Here is a 20853-nt window from a genome sequence, read left to right on the forward strand (position 1 = left end):
AGCGCCATGCAAACACAGAAGTTCTGCCTTTGTCATCATCTGCTCTGTGTTTGTGATTGACTGGAACGCATCAGACGGCCTCAGAGCATCAGCTCTCACTCTGCTCCATTGCGCTCCTTTCTGTGCCCATAATCCTGGCATCCGAGCATCGGATGGTGTGTTTTGCTTAGAGTAGCTGGAAAGGGGAGTGGGGCAGGTAGGTGATGGGAATGGTGGAGAAAATAACTTGTCAGATTTACCACCTGTCATGGCGCTGATCTCGGGTTCTTATCATTGGCAAAGCAGCTAGTTACCAGCCACAGCTACGGCTGGCACAGGAGAGGCCCTTGATCCCGAGTGGTAAGTTCTAGTCCTGCAAGCAAGGGGGGCCCTTTGCTGTGCCAGTGCGGCCTTCGTGGGTCTTGGCCCCATGTGTTCAGGTGACCCTGAGGCTCTTCCTTCCCCACTGAAAACTCAGATGGAAGTTTATCTGCAGAGAGGCTGGCCGCCCAGCTGGGTGCTGACTCTCCCTGAGAACTGACTGCTCCCTGAGCTTTTGGTTTTCCAAACTTTAGTAATTTGAATATGGGTCCCATTGTTATGAAGTTGCTCTGTCTTCTTACATCATCATTTATATTTTATTAAAATTAAATTTTTTAAAATTTAAATGAAATAAGCATTATCCTAAGAAGTGGTATTTATGAACTCAGGTTGGAGATACGAGATACATTTTTCTCTAAGACCAATTTAAATAAACCTGACAGTCTTTAAAAATCCTCTTGTTCACCTGATGTTGTGTGGGCTGCCTCTGTGCGTGTGTGTGCGTGTCATGTGCTGGGATATTTTGGTAGCATTCCTTTTCTGCTAGAGGGCTCTTGACTAGATGTGGAACTGCGTTAAGGGGGTCGGAGCCCTGCATTCATGGCACACCTGGTTTCCTGCTCTTTCTCTTACCTACCTGAGAGTTCATTCAAGACCATGCTTATTCACACATATTCTCTGTTTCTAGGTTCAGGGGCACCACCCAAGCTTAGAGGATATGGGGGCAGACCTGGAGCTTGGAAACTGTGCAGTTTGAGTTTTCAAACCCACTGATTCAACAGTGTAGTCAGGACATTCCTGATTGATGTCACTCAGCAGATTTGGTAGAATGTAAAATTGGTGTTGGTTTAAGCAGAAACAGAAAATGACCTTTTCTCTGTGCTGTTTTTTTTTTCTTTTTAAAGCAGCCTTGCATTTAATTTGTAAATAACTCAGGGATACATTTTTATGAATTTGCAGCTACTCTTGGTGAAGTTGCTCAGACCCACCCCTTCCCTATTTCTCCATGTCCAGCTTACTCTTCAACCCACAGTTAATAGAGTGCCTTGTGAGTGTTTCTTTAAACACAGTCATTTTTAGGTTCGAAACTCTTAAGATTCATCCTGCTCAAGTTGTGGCCCAGGGCCCAACACCATCAGCCTCACCTAGGAGGGCAGGTGATTTGCAGTCTGGGGCCTGATCCCAGAGCTACGGAATGAGAGTGTGTGTGGTGAGAAGATCCCCAGGTGATTCACATCCGGGAAAGGAATTGAGATGCGTAACTGTTGGGGTAGCAGTGGGCGAAGGAAGGTGGTGTGTCCTTTCACCTTTGACACAGTTACAAACTGTCGGGCCTGCTCAGCAAATCTTTGTCATTCTCCTGTCATGTTCAATTTTTGCCATGTCTGCATTTGCCAATTACTACTTTTCATTTAGTATTTCTGTGAAAATTGACTAACTTTAATAGGTTTCATAAAAGGCTACCACTGAGAAATCACCAATCTGGTGTACTAGTTGAATTTTTTTCCGGTGAACATGAGCGTGAACCTGAAACCGCCATGTGAGGGGTTCTGTAGCACCCAGATTCACCCGCACAGCACTCAGTGGGCTGCCCCTTCTGTGCACTGCAGAAAGATGACCCTTATTTCTCTCAGGATAGCTTGTAATCTGAGAGAAAAAACAACAACCTTGAACATAGATGGTTAATAACTTTTATTTCAGATGTAATAATTCTCGCATCTCAAGGCACAATTTTGAGAGCAAATAATATAACAATAATTTCTATCATTGTTTATAAGCACAGATATGGCACTTAAAAAACTAATTCATGGACTCTTCAGTTGCAAGTTTTACTCATGAACATCGTATCACAGAGGAGTGTGAAATCCTGTAATTAAACATGATTTGCAAAGCAGCAGAAAGTGGAGAAGGTGCAATTCGGGGAAGGAGAGTCCAGGACTCCCCGCACAGAGGGAAGGCTGGAGCAGCCCGCGCGGGCTTCACAGTGCAGACCCCATCCTTGTCACTCGAGACTAGGCCCTCTGGCAGGCTTTGATTAAAATACTCCTCCTTTGTGTTAATATTATAAAACCAGTTGCCAATTTACTTTAGGAAAACATAAATAAGCATAGGATAGTGTATTTCTGTAATGAGTGAAAATCAAAAACTAAGGCATTATGTGAGAAATAAGCTGTCTCCCACCCAACTCTTCAGTGTGATACAAGAAGCAAACATTTACTTCTCCAAGTTTTTCAGCGAGAGTTAAAGGAGAAAGGTCGTGTTTACAGAGCTACCAGGAAAACCGAACACTGCTTTATCACTATTTCCTGTCCCCACATGTCCCTTGGGCTCTGTTAGGCAGGCATGAGACCCTGTCCCGCTGGTATCACAGCAAAGCATGAGGACACGAGTCACATTAGTTTCTGTACGACACTGGGACCTGACTGGTGGTGGACCTGCAGGAGATGGACAGCAGTATGAAAGCTGTCAGAAGAATGAACTCTAAAATGGAAAATCCTGCTCATATTTAAGTAATCACTTTTGCTATTGTGAACCTACATTGGTCTTCTTTACAAGGTCAACTGTGATCAGGTTCCAAAGCCAACTTGCCAGGTTTGGTTTCCTCATTCAAGTTGACCTACTGATGTCAGTTCTTGAAAATTTAGTATAAAATATCTGAAGTCTGATTATTTTTTTTCAGATATCATTTCATCAGTAGAAATCAAATTCATACTCCCATATTCAAACCTGAGAAATCCTTGGTGTGGTACTTACAGTCATTGAAAGCAGGATATGGTAACAAAGTAGAAGGCAGGGAAGTATGATAAGTAAGAAGTGAAGAGAGAAAGTGAGACCATTTTTTGTGTAAGTTGTTAAAGAATTTAGCAAATAAAAGGAACAGTTTTAAAATAGTGGTGATTTCTATTTATTTTTTTGTGACAGAAACAGAGGGACAGATAGGGACAGACAGGCAGGAAGGGAGAGAGATGGGAGGCATCAATTCTTTGTTGTAGCTCCTTAGTCTCCTTAGTTGTTCATTGACTGCTTTCTCATATGTGCCTTGACAGTGGGGGGGTGGCGGGCTGCAGCAGAGCAAGTGACCCCTTGCTCAAGCCAGTGACCGTGGGCTTGAAACCAACAACCTTTGGGCTCAAGCCAGCGACCATGGGGTCATATCTGTGATCCCACGCTCAGGCCAGCCACCTTGAGCTCAAGCTGGTGAGCCTGCACTCAAGCTGACGACCTCAGGATTTTGAAATTGGGTCCTCTGTGTCCCAGTCCGATGCTCTATCCACTGCACCACCGCCTGGTCAGGCGAAAATAGTGGTGATTTCTATTGACACTTATGAACACAGTTTTATTAATAGGTAGCTCTGACACTGTGTCAGGAGAACACCATTCTGGAAACCTGATGCACCTGGAGTAGTTTCACACTTGGTGGAAATGAGCAGCCCTTGCCGAGTGGCACGGGTCCTAGGCTCTGGTAGATCCGAGAGAGGAAGATGTGTAGCTGACAGTGTCACGGGGTAGACCTGAGGAGGAGCACACACATGGACACGAGACAGGGCCTGAGTCGAAGGGCAGCGCTGGTACCGGGCCGTCTGTCTCATGTTCAGCATCCACTTTTGTTTGCTGGCTGGACAAAAGGCCAAGTGGTGGGGGAAGGGAGGAAGCACCACTGCTCCTCATTCAGAGGAGGTGACGTGGGGTTGGTTGGGCTTTCTGATGTGCGTGTGCAGGACATGGGGATGGTTTAGAAGGAAACGCCTGCCCTGTCACAAGGCTGAGTACTCAGTTACTCCTGCTGGAAGGCACAGACTTCATTCTTTTCGATCAATACAATAGTCTCACCAATATTTTAACCAATATGAGTTTTCCTTATTCATCTTGTCAGTAAGGAGATATGTTAGTTGTGCCCATCCCGACCCATCTACATATTATTGGTAGATTTGTGGAAGGAGCAACACAGGCCGTCTTGTGGGATTCCCTTCAGTTTTTAAATGCAGAAACAGAAGGCAGGACAGTTAAATGACTTGCAAGGTTTCTGGTTATTGGTATAGCTGTCATGAGAAGTGAGGTCTTCACACACCAAGCTCCCGGAGAGAAACAGTGCTGGTGCAGAGGGAGAGGCCACGTCATACTCCAGCCGCGTGTGACGCACGGAGAGCCGCCGAGTACGTGGAAGAAGGTGTGTTGTCAGCATCCAGAGACTTGGCAGGGTCGGGGAGGCAGGGCCCCAGGCACCCGTCCTTCAGAAAGATCAGTTGCTAAGGTTTTATTTTTATTAAAAGTATACCTCTTTTTCCTTTCTCAAACTTCAAAAGTTATTTTAAAATATAAGTATTTTTTGAGATCATAAGCAGTATATTAAGGAAAAAGAAATCTAGTAAAAAGATAGTACCAAAATACTGCTGACCTTACATATATGTTCTGTTGGGGTTTTTGTTTGTTTGTTTGTTTGTTTGTTTTTACAGGGACAGATAGAGTGAGGGATAGATAGGGACAGACAGACAGGAAGGGAGAGAGATAAGACGCATCAATCATCAGTTTTTTGTTGTGACACCTTAGTTGTTCATTGATTGCTTTCTCATATGTGCTTTGACCGCGGGCCTTCAGCAGGCCAAGTAACCCCTTGCTCGAGCCAGCGACCTTGGGTCCAAGCTGGTGAGTTTTTTGCTCAAACCAGATGAACCTGTGCTCAAGCTGGCAACCTCGGGGTCTCGAACCTGGCCCTCTACATCCCAGTTCGACGCTCTATCCACTGCGCCACTGCCTGGTCAGGCTGTTCTGTTGGTTTTTGACAAAGCTAACATGATAACTTATTTGGGACAGAATGATCTTTATATCAAACAGTCCTGGGACAACATGCAAAAAATTAAGTGGGACCCCATCCTCACACACCACATATAAAAAAAGTTAACTCAAAATGGGTCATAGACCTAAATGTGCAAGCTAAAGCAGTTTGAAGAAAACAGGAATAAATTTCCATTGCCTTTGATTAGTCCGTGGTTTCTCAAACGTGATAAGGAACCAAAGAATTTTATAAATTGGACTTCATCAACATTTATAACTTTAGTGCTAAGACCACACCATCAAGAAACTGAAATAACAATCCACAGAATGGAAGTAAATATTTGCAAATAACATCTGATAAGGGACTTGCATGCAGAATATGTTTTTGTTTTATTAAAAAAAAACTCTTGCAACTCAACAATAATAAAGACAACCCAATTTTAAAATGCACAAAGGACTGAATAAACATTTCTCTAAAGAAGATAGACATGGTTAAGAATTCCATGAGAAGATGTCAACATCATTCATCACTAAGGAAATAAAAATCAAAAGTACAAAACCCTGCCACTGGACATCCACTGGCTGTAAATCCATACAACTGGATGGCTAGCCACACAGCAGCAAGTGTTGGCATGGATTTGGAGAAAATGGAACCCTCAAACAGTGCTGATGACAATATAAGAGAGTACAACTGCTTTGGAGAACAAGCCTGGCAGTTTCTAAAAATGTTAACTGTTGTATCACCACGTGACTCAGCAGTTCTCCTCCCAGATGCATAACCCAAAGCTTGAAAACATACCCAGACACATGTGTGGACATGCATTTTTCTTATTGGCATTCATCCTAATAGCCAAAATATGGAAACAGCCCAAATATGTATCAGTTGATAAATGGATAAACAGAATATGTTATATACATTCAGTGGAATACATACAGCCATAAAAAGTGAAGCACTGATACTTGCTATACAGTGTCCGTAAACCTACCATTATGCTAAGAGAAAGAAGCTGGACACAAAAGACCACATATTATGTGATTCCATTTATATGAAATTTCCAGAATAGGCAAAACTTTAGAAATGGAGAGTTAGATTAGTGGTTGGTAAAGGTTGAGAAGAAATGAGGAATGACTGCTAATAGGTTTAGGATTTATTTTTGGTGTGATTAAAAACTTTAAAATTCGATTGCAGTGATGGTTACGCAACTCTATGAATATATTCAAAAACCACTGAATTATACACTCTAAATGAGTGAATTATATTGTATACGAGTTACTCAATAAAACATAAAAAATAAAAAGATATTCCACAATTTGAAGTGATTGGAGAATGACCAGTATTCTTTCATAACTTATCAAATAGTATGTCAGTGAAATAAAATACAATTTATAATTTATGTTATTTTTTCTTGGGGGTTGGGGAAGAGAAGCTTTAAATCCTAATGGGAACAGGTGTAGCCTTTTGTTACAGATGATTTAGAGAATAAGAACACAAGGTAAGATTAGAAAAAAAATTGGAGACGACTTACAAGACAGACGTGAGAAGTTGGATCAGCACAGGAGAAGCTGTGTGCCTTCAGGAGGAGAGGTAGTGGAGTTTGAATCAGCAGGAAATATCGTGGAGTATAGTAAAGTGTCTATTTCTGTCTTCTTTAAAGATTATTCTCTCAACTGCCACAGGGGAAATTAACTTACAGGACTAATAGTGTAAGGACCACTAAAGACTACAGACTGAAAATAAGTTGTTTTTTGTTTTAGCAAGTGAATGTAATTTTCTAGTTTTGAGTTGTGATTAACTAGTTAACCTGGGAAGGCAATAGAGAATTGAAGAACCGTCATCACTATATAAAGTCTTCTCAAAGGCTAAAATCAATGTTGAAGTTAAGTCTCTGGCTGGTATGAAAAGAATAAACAGAAACAATTTTTAAATAAGTGTCAGTGAGAATGACATTACACCAGACTGAATATATACTGAATCTGATATCATGTAATGTCAGGAGTTGTTAAACCATATTTATGGATAATTATACTTTTCATGGCAAGTTGGGTTTTTTTCTAATTTGAAATGCTATCACTATTCTTTTGTTAAAACATATACTTTTGCCTGTAGCTCAGTTGGTTAGAGCATTGTCCTGAAGTACAGACGTTGCTGGTTCAATCCCCAGTCAGGGCACACACAGGAACAGATTGATGTTCCTTATCCCCCCTCCTCCTCCCCCCTTACTCTCTTTCTAAAATCAATAAAGTATATATATACATACATACATACACTGTATTTTTCGCTCCATAAGACGCACCTGACCATAAGACACACCTACAGTTTTAAGGAGGAAAATAAGAAAAAAAATATTCTGAACCAAATGATATGTTAAAATATTTAATAAAATACCATATTTTTTGCTCTGTAATGTGCACAGGCATTTTCCCCTCCACTTTTGGGGGGGAATGCATCTTATGGAGTGAAAAATACAGTACTTAATTTTTACATAATAAGGTTTTCATGAGAAATTTGAATCAACTGGTTTTTCTTGACTGTATACTCTTTGTATTTTGTATATTCAAAATGAAATTAATAGAAAGTGTCAGTGCTATTTTATCAAGTGTATTGGCCTTTTGGTCACTACCTTCAATAATAACAACAAAAGTTTTTACCTTCAAAAATAAAATAAAAGTGGGTATACAACTCAGTGTATAGAAATTAAATAGAATAATATAATTTATTGTCTGTTTATTCATGAACCCATCTTAACATTTATTGAGCCTGTGTGCTTTGGGTGATGCTGTTTGTGCGGAGACAAATCAGGCCTGACCCCTGGCCCTGGGAATTCTCATCAAGATAGTTTTTAGTGGCCTGACCTGTGGTGGCACAGTGGATAAAGCGTCGACCTGGAAATGCTGAGGTCGCCGGTTCGAAACCCTGGGCTTGCCTGGTCAAGGCACATATGGGAGTTGATGCTTCCTGCTCCTCCCCCTTCTCTCTCTCTGTCTCTCTCTTCTCTCCCTCTCTCTCTCCTTTCTAAAATGAATAAATAAAAAATAAAAAAATAAAATAAAAAAATAAAAAAAACCCATAACTCTTTAAAAAAAAAAAAAAAAGGATAGTTTTTAGTAAGAAACACTATTAAACAATTGACTCTAAATTTTAAAAAGTTTAATTTGGGGGCAAATGTTTCAGTTCCTTCAAAACCAAATACATCTTTAATTTGTCACTGACCCGGATAGCTTTTTAGGTGGCATGCTAATCATTCTGGTGATCTTCGAACAATTGGCTTTATTTACCCTTCAGATGCTCACATTGTCATTTTTCCACCGTTTCATTTTGTAAATGTAGTCCTAGTTAATTCAAGTTAACAACCTTCTTTCTCTTGTTTGTAAATTTCCTTCCCTGTCCTTTTGGCAAGTCCCTGAAGGTGGTCCGAATATAAATAAGTGTTAGTCCCACTCTTTCGATGAGACTGAAAAATTCAGAGCTCTGCTGGGTGGGTGTGACAGTGCTTCATACAGAATGACTGGGGGTTGGAGAGTGCACAGAGGTGACACTTAACCACATGGGCAGCCACCAGCATGCCATGATTGAACAGTGTTCTGAAAACTGAGACCTTTTCTTGTGTGTATGTATATGTGCATGTTTATATATATGAAAAATTATAGTCGCATAGCAGAAAATTCCTACATGCACAAAATTAAAACTTTAAAAGAAACCAAATGTGATAGGATGAGAATTCAGTTTCCCCACCACCAGACTTTGCTGGTACCAGTCCTCAGAGGCAAACATTTATTACAGCATCTTACATGTTTTCCAGGTTGTCTGTCAGGGCACCATTGCCAATCTATTCCTTCTGTTTTCAGAGGCAAGTGCTTTATTTCAGTCTATTGTATATTAAAAGTATCCCCGTTTGAAAACCATTCTTACCTCTTTTTTTTTTTTTTTTTTTTTGTATTTTTCTGAAGCTGGAAACGGGGAGAGACAGTCAGACAGACTCCCGCATGTGCCCAACCGGGATCCACCCAGCACACCCACCAGGGGCGACGCTCTGCTGCGACCAGAGCCACTCTAGCGCCTGGGGCAGAGGCCAAGGAGCCATCCCCAGCGCAGCCTTGGCTGCGGGAGGGGAAGAGAGAGACAGAGAGGAAGGAGGAGGGGTGGAGAAGCAAATGGGCGCTTCTCCTATGTGCCCTGGCCGGGAATCGAACCCGGGTCCCCCGCACGCCAGGCTGACGCTCTACCGCTGAGCCAACCGGCCAGGGCCCATTCTTACCTCTTTAGTGACACTGTATTTAGCAAGATTACTTTCACTTCAGAAAAAGAATAAGCAACTACTCTTACTGACCTTTAAGATTTAAGAGTTCTTTTGTCTCTAATAAACAAGCTATGAAACATAACAAAAAAAAAGTGTCCAATTGTATACTTAAAGTGAAAAGCAAGTGACAATAGTGTGAATATGTTTCCATTTTTGTAAAATAGTTAAAAGAAAATGCAGAGCAATCATTTACCAGAATGTTAAAGTTATCTCAGCTGGGGCAGAGGGGCTGCACTTGGGTCAGTAGCCTACTCAGTATTATGTGAACCTAAGAAAAATGAGAGCAGAGAATCTTTTTATAATAAGTGTAGAGATTTAATGCAGAGGCACATTTTCAAGTGGCCTTTTGAGTGTATGACTCGTGTGTGTGTGTGTGTGTGTGTGTGTGTGTGTGTGTGTGTGTCTGTGTGTGAGAGAGAGAGAGAGAGAGAGAGAGAGAGAGAGGAGTTGATTTCCTCTTGACTTCAGGTGTCACCGGTTATCCTTCTGAGGTCCTAGTTAGTTGCAATGTGTCCTTACTAAGTTGAATGAAAAAAATTTTGAGGAGAGTAGTTTTTATTCCGGCCATGAACACGTCAATAATTTGTTAACCAAAAAACAAAAAGGTGGGGGGAAGTGGCAACCATATTAAATTAGGTACCTGTTATTTGTAATCATAAATTGCTCTAGTGAATGTGTATTATTTCCTTTCATTCTATGACTTTAAGAACACTCTTGGCTTAACCCAGAAAAGTGCAGTAGAGTAACCATTTACAGTTTTCAACTATAGGAATACCTCATTTTATTCAGCTTCACAGATAGTGTAGCACCTCTGCCACAAAGGCTATAACTCCTTGAAGGCTCAGATAAGGGTTACCATATTTTAGCATGAAATATTATTAATTAAGGTAAGTACATTTTTTAAAGATATAATGCTATTCCATACTTAAACTACAGAGTAGTATAGACTTAACTTTTCTACATGGACTGGGAAACCCAAATAATTGTGAAAAATCACTTCACAATTCACTTCAAAAATCCCTTCATTGTGATACTTTATTGAACTCGTCTGGAACCAAACCCACAATATCTCTGAGGTACACCTATATTGATACTAATTTTATATCCTTACTAGTTGGGGCTTCAGGTTGCCAACTTAAAGAATCACAAAAAAATATGTAGAATGGCTAAGAATGTACTCAGTATGGGGCAATTCTCAAGAGCAACTTGGTAGAATTCAAAGTAAATTTTAAAACTTAGTACTCGTTAAGTGGGTGGTCCCATTTCTCTGAAAGTGTCTTCTGGTAAAAATGAGTTCTATACTGGACTGTTTAGCCTGGTAAATTTCATTTCTAACATTATTCATAAATTAATGAAACATGAAAGGAATCTCAATGTCCAAAGTAGAGGAGTGGTTAGATGAATTGTGGCATGTAACTGGAGCTAAGATTGTGTATGATATACTATTACCTATCAGTAAGTGAAGTCCTCGATGACTGGCCGGTAACAAGAAATTATTTATAAAACTATGTTTAATATCAAAGAATGATATAAATCTTCATGCTTTAATTTATTAAAAATATATGTGTGTTTGAGCATAATTTTTCTTTTATTTTTTACATTTTCCAACATTATGAAAATAATTTAATAATATTAATAAAATTGGTAAAGAAAATTATGGTTAGATTCTTTTTCTTCTTAAGCTATTGGTAATATTCTTAAATGATTTTATTCTGTTAAAATATGTGAATTCTAGTATTTAGAAGGATTCTTTAAATTTTTTTTTAAAATAAATTTTTATTAATGATAATGGGATGACATTAATAAATCAGGGTACATATATTCAAAGAAAACATGTCTAGGTTATTTTGTCATTAAATTATGTTGCATACCCCTCGCCCAAAGTCAGATTGTCCTCCGCCTCCCTCTATCTAGTTCTCTGTGCCCCTCCCCCTCCCCCTAACTCTCTCCCTCCCTCCCTCCCATGTCCTTCCTCCCCCCACCCCTGGTAACCACCACACTCTTGTCCATGTCTCTTAGTCTCGTTTTTATGGATTCTTTAAAGTTATGAAGATGTAAATTTAAAAAAATTATTGAGATGTAATTGATAGACAGTTTTGTATAAGTTGTACATCATAATAACTTAACATACTGTATATCATACAGTGATTACCATAATAAGTTTAATTAACATCAGGCATCTTATGAGGTCCATGTATATTTTACTCACTGAAAAAATCTGAAGAGTATGGTTAGTGGCAGTTCTTTCAGTCCAATGGAATTTTACCCTCTTAACTACTCAGAGGGTATTTTTTTATCACTCTGCTTTATAAATCTCACTATAGCTGTCTTAGTTTGCTTGTGTTACTCTTTCTGTCATGAGGGGACCCTTCAGGGCTTACATAAGTGAGTTTTTTAGTTTTTTTGTTTTGTTGTTTGTTTCCAGATTTACTTTTCATTTTAAAAGCAAAATAGCTTGTCATTATTTTCAAATTATATTAGATTTTCAGCAAAACCATTCAGAAACCATAGGGACTTGTTCATCTTTGGAATGGTGTCATTCTGTGAATGTGTGTATTTACTCTTAATGCTGGTGGATTAATTATAAGTCAGGGACAAGTGGCATTTGTATATTTGTATATGTCTACTCTATGAACAGGAGTCTATAAAATATATGAATGCATGTCCTGGTGGTAATATAAAATACAAGGCTCGTGTGTGTGTGTGTGTGTGTGTGTGTGTGTGTGTGTCATAATTCACTGTGCTTGAAGTTCAAAGTCAGGAAGAGGCAGTGGAATAAGTTGCAAAATAGCCCTTTCCTTAAAGATAATGTGCTGCGTACAAAACAACTTCCAGTGTTAGTGTTCATTTTTATAGTGTTTTATTTCTGTTCAGTGGAATCTTAGGTTATGGAGATAAGTGTAAAAATAATTGTCTGAAAGAAGTCTGGATGCAGAAACTTACTAGAGAAAATATTTGAGAATATGGTTCATCAGTGAGTGCACAGATACACTTCCCAAAGCGCCATATGGGGTGGAGCAAAGCGTCCTGTGGCTTGGATCCTTGTGGCCAAATCATTATGGATTGATTAGAACCCCACTGGAGGCTTAACCCCTTGTTCTTGCCAAGTTTTTTCTCATACTTTGTGTGAGTTATTTTAGGGATATGATCTCCCATTCACTATTAGCTAGGATATGTTTGTCTTTCTAAATTGTTTTATTCTTAATTATTTAATTGCATTCTTTTTTTGCTTGATAAAATTAACCTGTGAAAAGAGTGTAAATTATGCTAAAGTAATTTATGACACAAAGGAAGAGAATTGTATAATATTCTGGGTGGAAAACCGTAAGAGAGAATCATAGGAGAGTCATGGGAGAATCTCAGTGAAGTACAGAGTTTGTAATTTCATTATGTAGATTAAAAAATAAGTTCTAGCTTCTTAAAGTCCTTTGCAGCCTAAGTAGAAAGCTTTGCATCTAACATAAAACCTGTTAAACACTTTTCATAGAAGGTGATACATTTCTAACATTGGACTATTCACTTTTGAGGATTTCACTCTTGCTTTTAAATAACAATGCAGCATTAGTTAGTAAAATCATGGGAAAAGGAAACCCCAGATTCATTTCTGTTCACTTTCGGCCATTGTGGGTTCCTCCTGCCTTTCATGTCTGGTGGGCTGGTTCTTGGCAGTAAATTCCTTTTCTCACCCAGAGTCTTTTCTTTCAGTTTGTCCCATGAGGAGCACCCACACAGCCATCCTCTCTACGGACACGGTGTATGCAAGTGGCCGGGCTGTGAAGCAGTATGCGAAGATTTCCAATCATTTCTAAAGTAAGAATGATTTTATGTTGCTTTCTTTTAAGTCGCCATCACTTCCCACCGTGCATGATTTTTCTCATAAAAGGTCTGGCCCGCTGTCTTGGCAGTAGTTATACTTCTAGGGATGTACTCCAAAGGGCCGCTTGGTGCACTTAGGAAGAGCCTATGTTTACCCTTTTGATTTTTTTCAGAGTAACAGTGATTTAAAGAAAAATTCTCCCAATATTAAACCTGCAGTAATTTAGTTTTTTTATTTTTATTCATGTCCCTATGTAACAAATCAAATCAGTGACATACTCACTGGCTCTATTTTTATGAAATTGGTGTCAGTTACTGGCCAATGCAGCTTAGTGAGTGGACCTCTTTTTCGTTTTAGTATAAATGACTTTATAAATATAAGGAATGGGTGCTGAGAAAATGCTGTCAACTTGATTCTTATTTTTCTATAATTGCCATTGACTTTTGTTCAGATTCTTGTCCTTATGGGGAGAATGCAGAAACTTAATTTCTACAAAGTATGAGTAAACTAGGGCCGTGTCATTTGAATCTGCACTACTGGTGAAACATCTGGAAAGCTGTTGACAGCCTGGCTAAAGTAAATGTTTCTGCTTTCCCTCTTAATTCCCCTTACTCGTCCTGCATTATTGGCATTTCATAAATATATTGGTAATATCACGGAGCCATTGACATTTGGACTGACTATACCAGTCCATTATGTTTAATATATTTATGTATCATGCAGCAATCATATATATATTTATACACACACACACACACACACACACATAAATGTAAGTCCTGTATGTCTGAGAGCATGATGGTTTATACAGTGAGTGTTGGAGTTTGCTTCCCTCTGGCTTTCCTCTCTCATTCAAGCCCTGGAAATAGAAGTAGGCTAATTTACATGCATATACCTGGTTTTATATGGTCTTTGTATTGTTAGAACAATTTGTATACCTATCTTTATGGACCTGGATACAAATATTATACATAATAAAGCCATCCTTAGAGATATAGCTAATGTTACCTGCAAGGCATTCTGTTGAATATAATTTTTTTTATTAATGAATGGAAATCTGTGAATCTATTTCATAGCTTCCCAGCTTTAATATTTTACTTTAAGAGCATTATATGTTCATTAAAAACATAAGTACTTACAATTTTTAAAAGAGAAAGACCTAGAGGTGTTTCTAAGTATCAGCAGTTGAGATTGGTGATATTTCATTTTAAATTAAGCAGTAGCCCTTTACAATTATTGTGAATCAACTTACTGCCATTGGGCTTTGCTCTCTGATAAATCACTCATTATAGAATCTTTGTATTGTTATTTCCTGATCATTTTCCAATTCCTATTTAGGTATTAGAGAAAAAGATCTTTGCAGAAACCCTTTTAAAATTCCATCTTTGTGCTAATTTTACTTATCAACCTCTGTAAAAATGATTTATCTTTATAAAATCTTTAGAATTATAAAATTGCTGTCAATATTTTGGTGATATGTATCAATTTTAGAGTCACAAGGAAAAGGGCAGTTTTCCAATTTGACCCATTTAAAATTTTTCTGTTAATAGCCAAAAGTATTTCCACCCTGACCCGCAAATCATAGGTTATTTATTATGTGAGCCAAAAATTAGGTGATACAAACACATGTGTTGTATACACATACGTATGATATGTGTGAAAGAATACGTCCATGAGATGTGGTGTGGATCTCAAACCACATCTAGTACTAAAGAATCTAAAGCTCATTAGAATTGAAGCCCAGACTTGATTCCTATAAAGAAAAGCCCTTTTCTAAAGGTAGTAGGAGTCTGGCTCTTGTACAGGAAACCACCTATCAGATACTGTGGTTTAACACACTACACGATGTGTTCTCCGGTCATGTTTGCTCAATAGGATTGGAATGCCCATTATCAACCTGAAACTTTAGCTTATTTCCTAGTACTTATTTACTGATTTATACTTCTCAGAAGACTTTTGTTTATAAGCTATAGAACCTCAACTTGGCTTAAGCCAGAAAAGAAGTTTAGGGGATAGGATTCTGGATGATAATTGGCTTCTGCATGGCTAGCGTCAAGCATGGCTGCCTCTAGATGCTTAAACAAGGTCGTTAGAGTTTTGGTCCTTTGTTCCATTTTGTTCTGTGAGGCCTTTATTCTTGGGTTCTCTCCAAGTGGAACCGACTGAGGAAGACCGATTTACAGGCCACAAGTTTATCAATCCCAGAGTGCATCTCTTTTCCAGAAAAGTCCTGGGTAGATGATCCTTGCTCAGACTGAGTCATGTGTTCTGCTGTGAGCCATCACAGTGACAAGCCAGGTCTGCCTCCCACCTTACTCCAGGCCAGATGGAGATGTGCATTCCACAAGAACCATACAGGGGTAGGGACGAGAGACTTGGTCCTCGAGAGTAAAAAAAGGAGTGTCGTAAACCAGCATAGGGAAAGTAAATGCTGAGTAAGAAAAAGCCTCCAGAACTCAGAGTGAGTTCTCTTGCTGCTTTCTTGAGTTACCCATTGACCAGCCATATATGACCATCTCCAGATTTTGATTTTCTTCTACGGCATGATTTTAGTTCTTGGAAATTCAGAGTTGTCTTCAGGGGTCAGTATCTTGCCTAATGTAGTAGAAAATTAAGCATCTGGTGGATTCACATTTACCCGCATCTCTGTGCAGTCCAAAGGGGAAGCACAGTGGTGTGAATGAATCCACCTTTTCCTCCTAGTGAACTGGACTAAACGAACCACCCAACTTACGGCTCACACCAAAAACCACGTGGCCTCTCTAAACAATGTCATCGTGGAGTTGTTATTGGGAAGCGACGTTTCAAGCATTCCTTCTCAAATCGCCATGACTTTAGACTCTGAGCATTTGTCTTTGCTGGCCACACTCTTCTTCCATTACCTATCTCTCTTTAGAGGTGTTTTCTGATGGCTTAAGCAAATTGATACCAGTGGTGCTTGGATTCTCCAAGGCACTCCCACTCAACAAAAAGCCTTGCTCTGACCTTGTTAGGTGTGGCTTCATAGATTTTCTTCACCTATATTCTAATCCCTTGACTTTACACTTCCCTGGTAAGAGCTCATCATTAAATAGCCCTAAACAGTACAACAGACACAATTCCAGGTGCTTCACACATATAGCTCATTCATTCCTCACAAGCCCCTTAGAGTGATACTATTAAAGTATTACTCTCAAACTACAGGTAAGGCAACTAAGTCACAGAGTCCTTAACTCCTATAGCTAGTAAGAGGTGGTATCAAGATCCAGACCCAGGTGTTCAGGCTTCGTAGTGTTTGCTCTTTACAACTGCACAGTATCGCCTGGTTGGATGCAGTGCATTTTATTAACTACGTGCTTTCTCCTTAGGCAGTCGGTATTAAAGCTTTGAAGAAAGGCAGATTGGGTAGTGAAGCCACTTACCATTAGTGTGAATGTGCTCTTTGAGCTGGTTTCTGAGCATCTCGAAGCCTCATATCAGCTTGTTAATTGGGGATAACAGTAGTAATCACCTCTTGGGGCTGTTAGAATTAAAATGTACATAATGTAAAGTGCCTGTCCCATACTAGGCACTCTTTTAAAATATTAGTACTTACCTTCTTATCTAAGTATTTTTTAAATAGGGGCAATTTAAAATATCCAAACATCTCTGACCTTGTACCTAGGGAAGGGGTTGAGACTATGCACAGTATTGATATTTCAGAAAAGACTCTTCTTTTTTTTTTATAAATAAATTTTAATTAATGTTAATGGGGTGACATCAATAAATCAGGGTACATTCAAAGAAAACATGTCTAGGTTATCTTGTCATTCAGTTATGTTACATAACCACCACCCAAAGTCAGATTGTCCTCCGTCACCTTCTACCTGGTTTTCTTTGTGCCCCTCCCCCCCCCCCCCCCCCCCCCCCCCGTAACCACCACACTCTTGTCCATGTCTCTTAGTCTCGTTTTTATGTCCCACCAATGTATGGAATCATGCAGTTCTTGGTTTTTTCTGATTTACTTATTTCACTCCGTATAATATTATCAAGATCCCACCATTTTGCTGTAAATGATCCGATGTCATCATTTCTTATGGCTGAGTAGTATTCCATAGTGTATATGTGCCACATCTTCTTTATCCAGGAAAAGACTCTTCTTAATAATTTTTTAACCATAAATACCTGGTAAAAATTTCTGCACAGTTGAATGTGATTTGGGGGCAGAGAATGGCAGACTTCTATAAAGGGACAGATGATAACTATGTTTGTCTCTGTCACAACTGCTCCCTCTTGCCATTGTAGCACTAAGCAGCCATAGAAGTATACGTAAGGAGTGGCTGTGACCATCACATTTTTAGCTAAGAGATCTTTTTTCAGTTCCTTGATCATTGCTGTCCAGTGTTACTTTCATTTGAAATCACGAGCCCTTTAGTTTATTCATATTCTGGGGAATATCCATGCATGTCTTGTCCCGTTACTGCATTTGCCAGACACAGATTGTACACTTTCTCATGGGCTTGGGTTCCTCCTGGTTTTTAAAGTTCAGTATGAGAGAGGAAAGAGACTTTGATTGCAGTTGCTTTCTGATCTTTACAGAGACCAGGATCAGTTATTCACAGTAAAAATCCCATCTGACAATAAAATGCCACCATTAAGGAAAGGGATGTAGAACTCACAGGGCTAAAGATGAGGCATATTTTTTTGTCCTTCCTGAGAAAGAAATATCATAACTGTTGGTAAGTCAAAACCAGAGATTTGACACTTTCCTGTGACCATTCTGTAGTATTTATTTCCAAGAAGAGGGATAGCACAGGGCCTTGATTTCAGAGATACATACTGTCTAGAACCATCACCCTGATCTCTTCCCTCACAGCTTTATCAGAATCAGCAGATGGACCTAGTCTGTTATATGCATTTATCCCCCTGTTTTTTCTCAAAACGAGTTGCTGTTTCAGTGTTGTTGTTTTTTTTAATCTATCAGCCATGAGTTGATCATGTGACTGTTGTATTTGTTAGAGCTAACTGATACCAGCAGGTGCTCCTGCTAACTCTAATGAAATCCTCCAGCCCTGCATTGCTTGGAATCCTCAGATAACAGAAAAACAAAAACAAGCCCAGCGCCAGCCACCCGGACGGCTGATGGGTGCAGCTCCTGGTGTGCCCCGTTCTTTCCACTCAGATCAGTGTCTTTCTTTCAGACCAGGTTGAACACACAGTCGTGACCAGTAGAGACATGGAGTTAAAATTCTTCCTGTTTCTTTATAAAAAGGGACTCATTTTTGGCAAAGTAGAAAGTGAATTTGAAGGTTAAATCATGACCACATTTTCCTGTTTCAAACTTAGAATATAAAGTCACATACAGACAGTTTCACAAATACCAGGCACTCCCCTCTGCCTGGGGAAAGCTCCCCTTTCCTCTAGGACTGTCTTTCAGATGGCCACTTGGTAACGTCTAATAAAAGGGAAAATTACATCCTTGCTTAGTATCCATTTGAAGGAAAATTTGGGTGTTTTTTGTTTCTTGTTATTTCTCTTGGTAGACACATTAGTCAGACATATATTATTTGTTGAAGCTAAAATATTTTTTTTTGCCATTTATTAGACAGCGTAGAGAGAAATGCTGAAAAAAATGCTCAGAGGTGGAACTTTGACCATTTCAAGAAGGTTGAGGGCTGTAGACAGTAGAAGACATTTCATTGGTAATTTGAAATAAATTTTTTTTTCTGTGAATTTTACTTCTCAAAACTGTGAAGAGTTTTGTGTGAAAGAAACTACCAAGTGCTTTCTGTAATGTTTTCACAAGTGTTTTTATCATAGTAACATCTTGTTTACTTTAGTTCCCTGCCTAAAACTACTTGGAACACGTTGAGAAAACATTTCAAGAAAGCCTCGACAAAGCAGCCTTTGTTAGACAGCCACCGTGAGGCTGCAAGGATCACAAAGGTGTTAACTTTCAGCCCCTTAAGCACTTCCACATGAAATTCCAGCAACTCTGTTTGTGGTTTTGGAAAAACAAAGTGTATGTTAAAGAAACCAGGTATATGCTAATACATGTCGAAAGAGGCCGGATATCATAAATTGTTTCAAACTCATTTGTGGCTCTCAGTTTGCACGGCTGAATGTTCTGCATGGAAATTACCCCTGTTTAGTACTGGAGACTAGAGTAGAGAGAGAGAGAGAGAGAGAGAGAGACCTACAGTCTATATGGTGGATGTATGCAAATTAATTCCAGCCTCACAATTTAAATCTCAAGAACAGGGAGGATGAGATTTGTTCCCATCCTTGGTGATAGGGCTGAGCATTACAAAATGAGTTTAATATTTTTCTGAATTTGACTTTTCATGTTTCACGCATTTTTTAGTTGTTTTAGAAGAAAAAAAGTTGAGTGTTACCAAAAACCATTTTTCCCCCTTCAAAAGGCTCTCACCTTTCTAGGCCCTGACCAGATAGCTCAGTCCAAAAGTCTCTCACTTTTCTGACATTTTTCAGGAGTTCAAGACCTTTCCTAGTACTCATAGAGGTCAGAGTGGCCTAAATACCACAGTGCCCTCTAGTGATCTATAAAATATTAGATAGAAAAGTTTTGACAAGTTTGCCAAAGGTATCAAACAGGCCCACTGCCACCAGTTTGCTCAGAGGAGCAAATAACATTCGAACGCATTTATGTATGTACGTATGTATGTACGTATGTATGTATGTAGCAAAAAGATTGTACTAAGAAATGCAAATGAAATGTAGTTCTTTCTTGTAGGCTTTGAAAGCATTAGAAAAAATTTTAATGTCTACCCCTTCAATTAATTCCTCCATGCACTTGCCTGTGTGTAGACAGCACATTGTGTCACTGGAGTACATTGTGGTGTGTGCATACCTTTTAAGAGCCATTAGGTAGCCTAGGTGTTTCACGTCAGCACTTTCAGTGTACGGTTAGAAGGCATTATTTAAAGACAGGGATCATCTTTGCACCATACTTTTATTGACACTGTCTGCCATATTATAGCCATGTCTAAATGGTAAAATTTATTATTAGCAGTAGTGTCACAAAAGTCTGAGACAGCGATTTTCCTTTCAATAAAAGTAGTTAAAAACCTTTTAGAAAATCCATAATTTTGATTGCTGGTACTTCATAAATGTATAACTGGTACTTTTTAGCTGTCTCTTTAGGGAAAATTGAGTTTTATCACCTGCAGTACCTGGGTTAATGAAATTGTGTGTTGGAATTTAGCCAGGATGAAAGATGAGATCATTCCAAGACACTGATATTAGCAACAGGTCTTACAAAAAGCTGTGATTCCCAAGTGAAGTATCATTAGATTGACTTTTTTTAGTAGTTTTTTATTTAAGTTGAGGGATGAAGCTAGTTGTCATTTTCAAAGTTTCTGTACTGGTGAGATTCTCATTTGGCCACACATTCAAAAACCCAGTGACCTGAAAAACTTGTGTGAAGCCAAGAGAAACAGAGAAATGTCCGTCAGTGCCTAGCAGAAGAATTTCCTTGCTTCAGATTTCAGCTTCAGTTCCTGTTCAGCCCTTTACAAATCACGGCTCTCAGCTCAGATTTGAAGTAATGCTGCCTTTTCCCCGTGTTCCTCCTGTGTTTGATTGTTTGTGGATATTAGCTGTCCAGGAAATCCCATACTTACAGATATAAATCCAGAATGATCTTGTTTTTCCGCAGCCAGCCCAGGATGTATTCGACAGTTCTGA

General features: G+C 39.1%; 1 protein-coding gene across 19 annotated transcripts in view; it reads left to right on the forward strand.

Moving 5' to 3' along the window:
• FOXP1 (forkhead box P1) overlaps positions 1 to 20853 on the forward strand; it is a 650161-nt gene that overhangs the window by 580230 nt on the left and 49078 nt on the right. For all 19 annotated transcript variants that reach the window (XR_010747235.1, XM_066351748.1, XM_066351745.1 and 16 more), the window contains one exon: positions 13077 to 13181. Coding sequence is in view for 18 of the 19 variants with exons in the window: in XM_066351748.1 (XP_066207845.1) it covers positions 13077 to 13181 (105 nt within the window). In the remaining variant the exon portion in view is untranslated. The remainder of the gene's footprint in view (positions 1 to 13076; positions 13182 to 20853) is intronic.

This window comes from Saccopteryx leptura, chromosome 10 (genome assembly GCF_036850995.1).
Source record: "Saccopteryx leptura isolate mSacLep1 chromosome 10, mSacLep1_pri_phased_curated, whole genome shotgun sequence".
Lineage (NCBI taxonomy): Eukaryota > Metazoa > Chordata > Mammalia > Chiroptera > Emballonuridae > Saccopteryx > Saccopteryx leptura.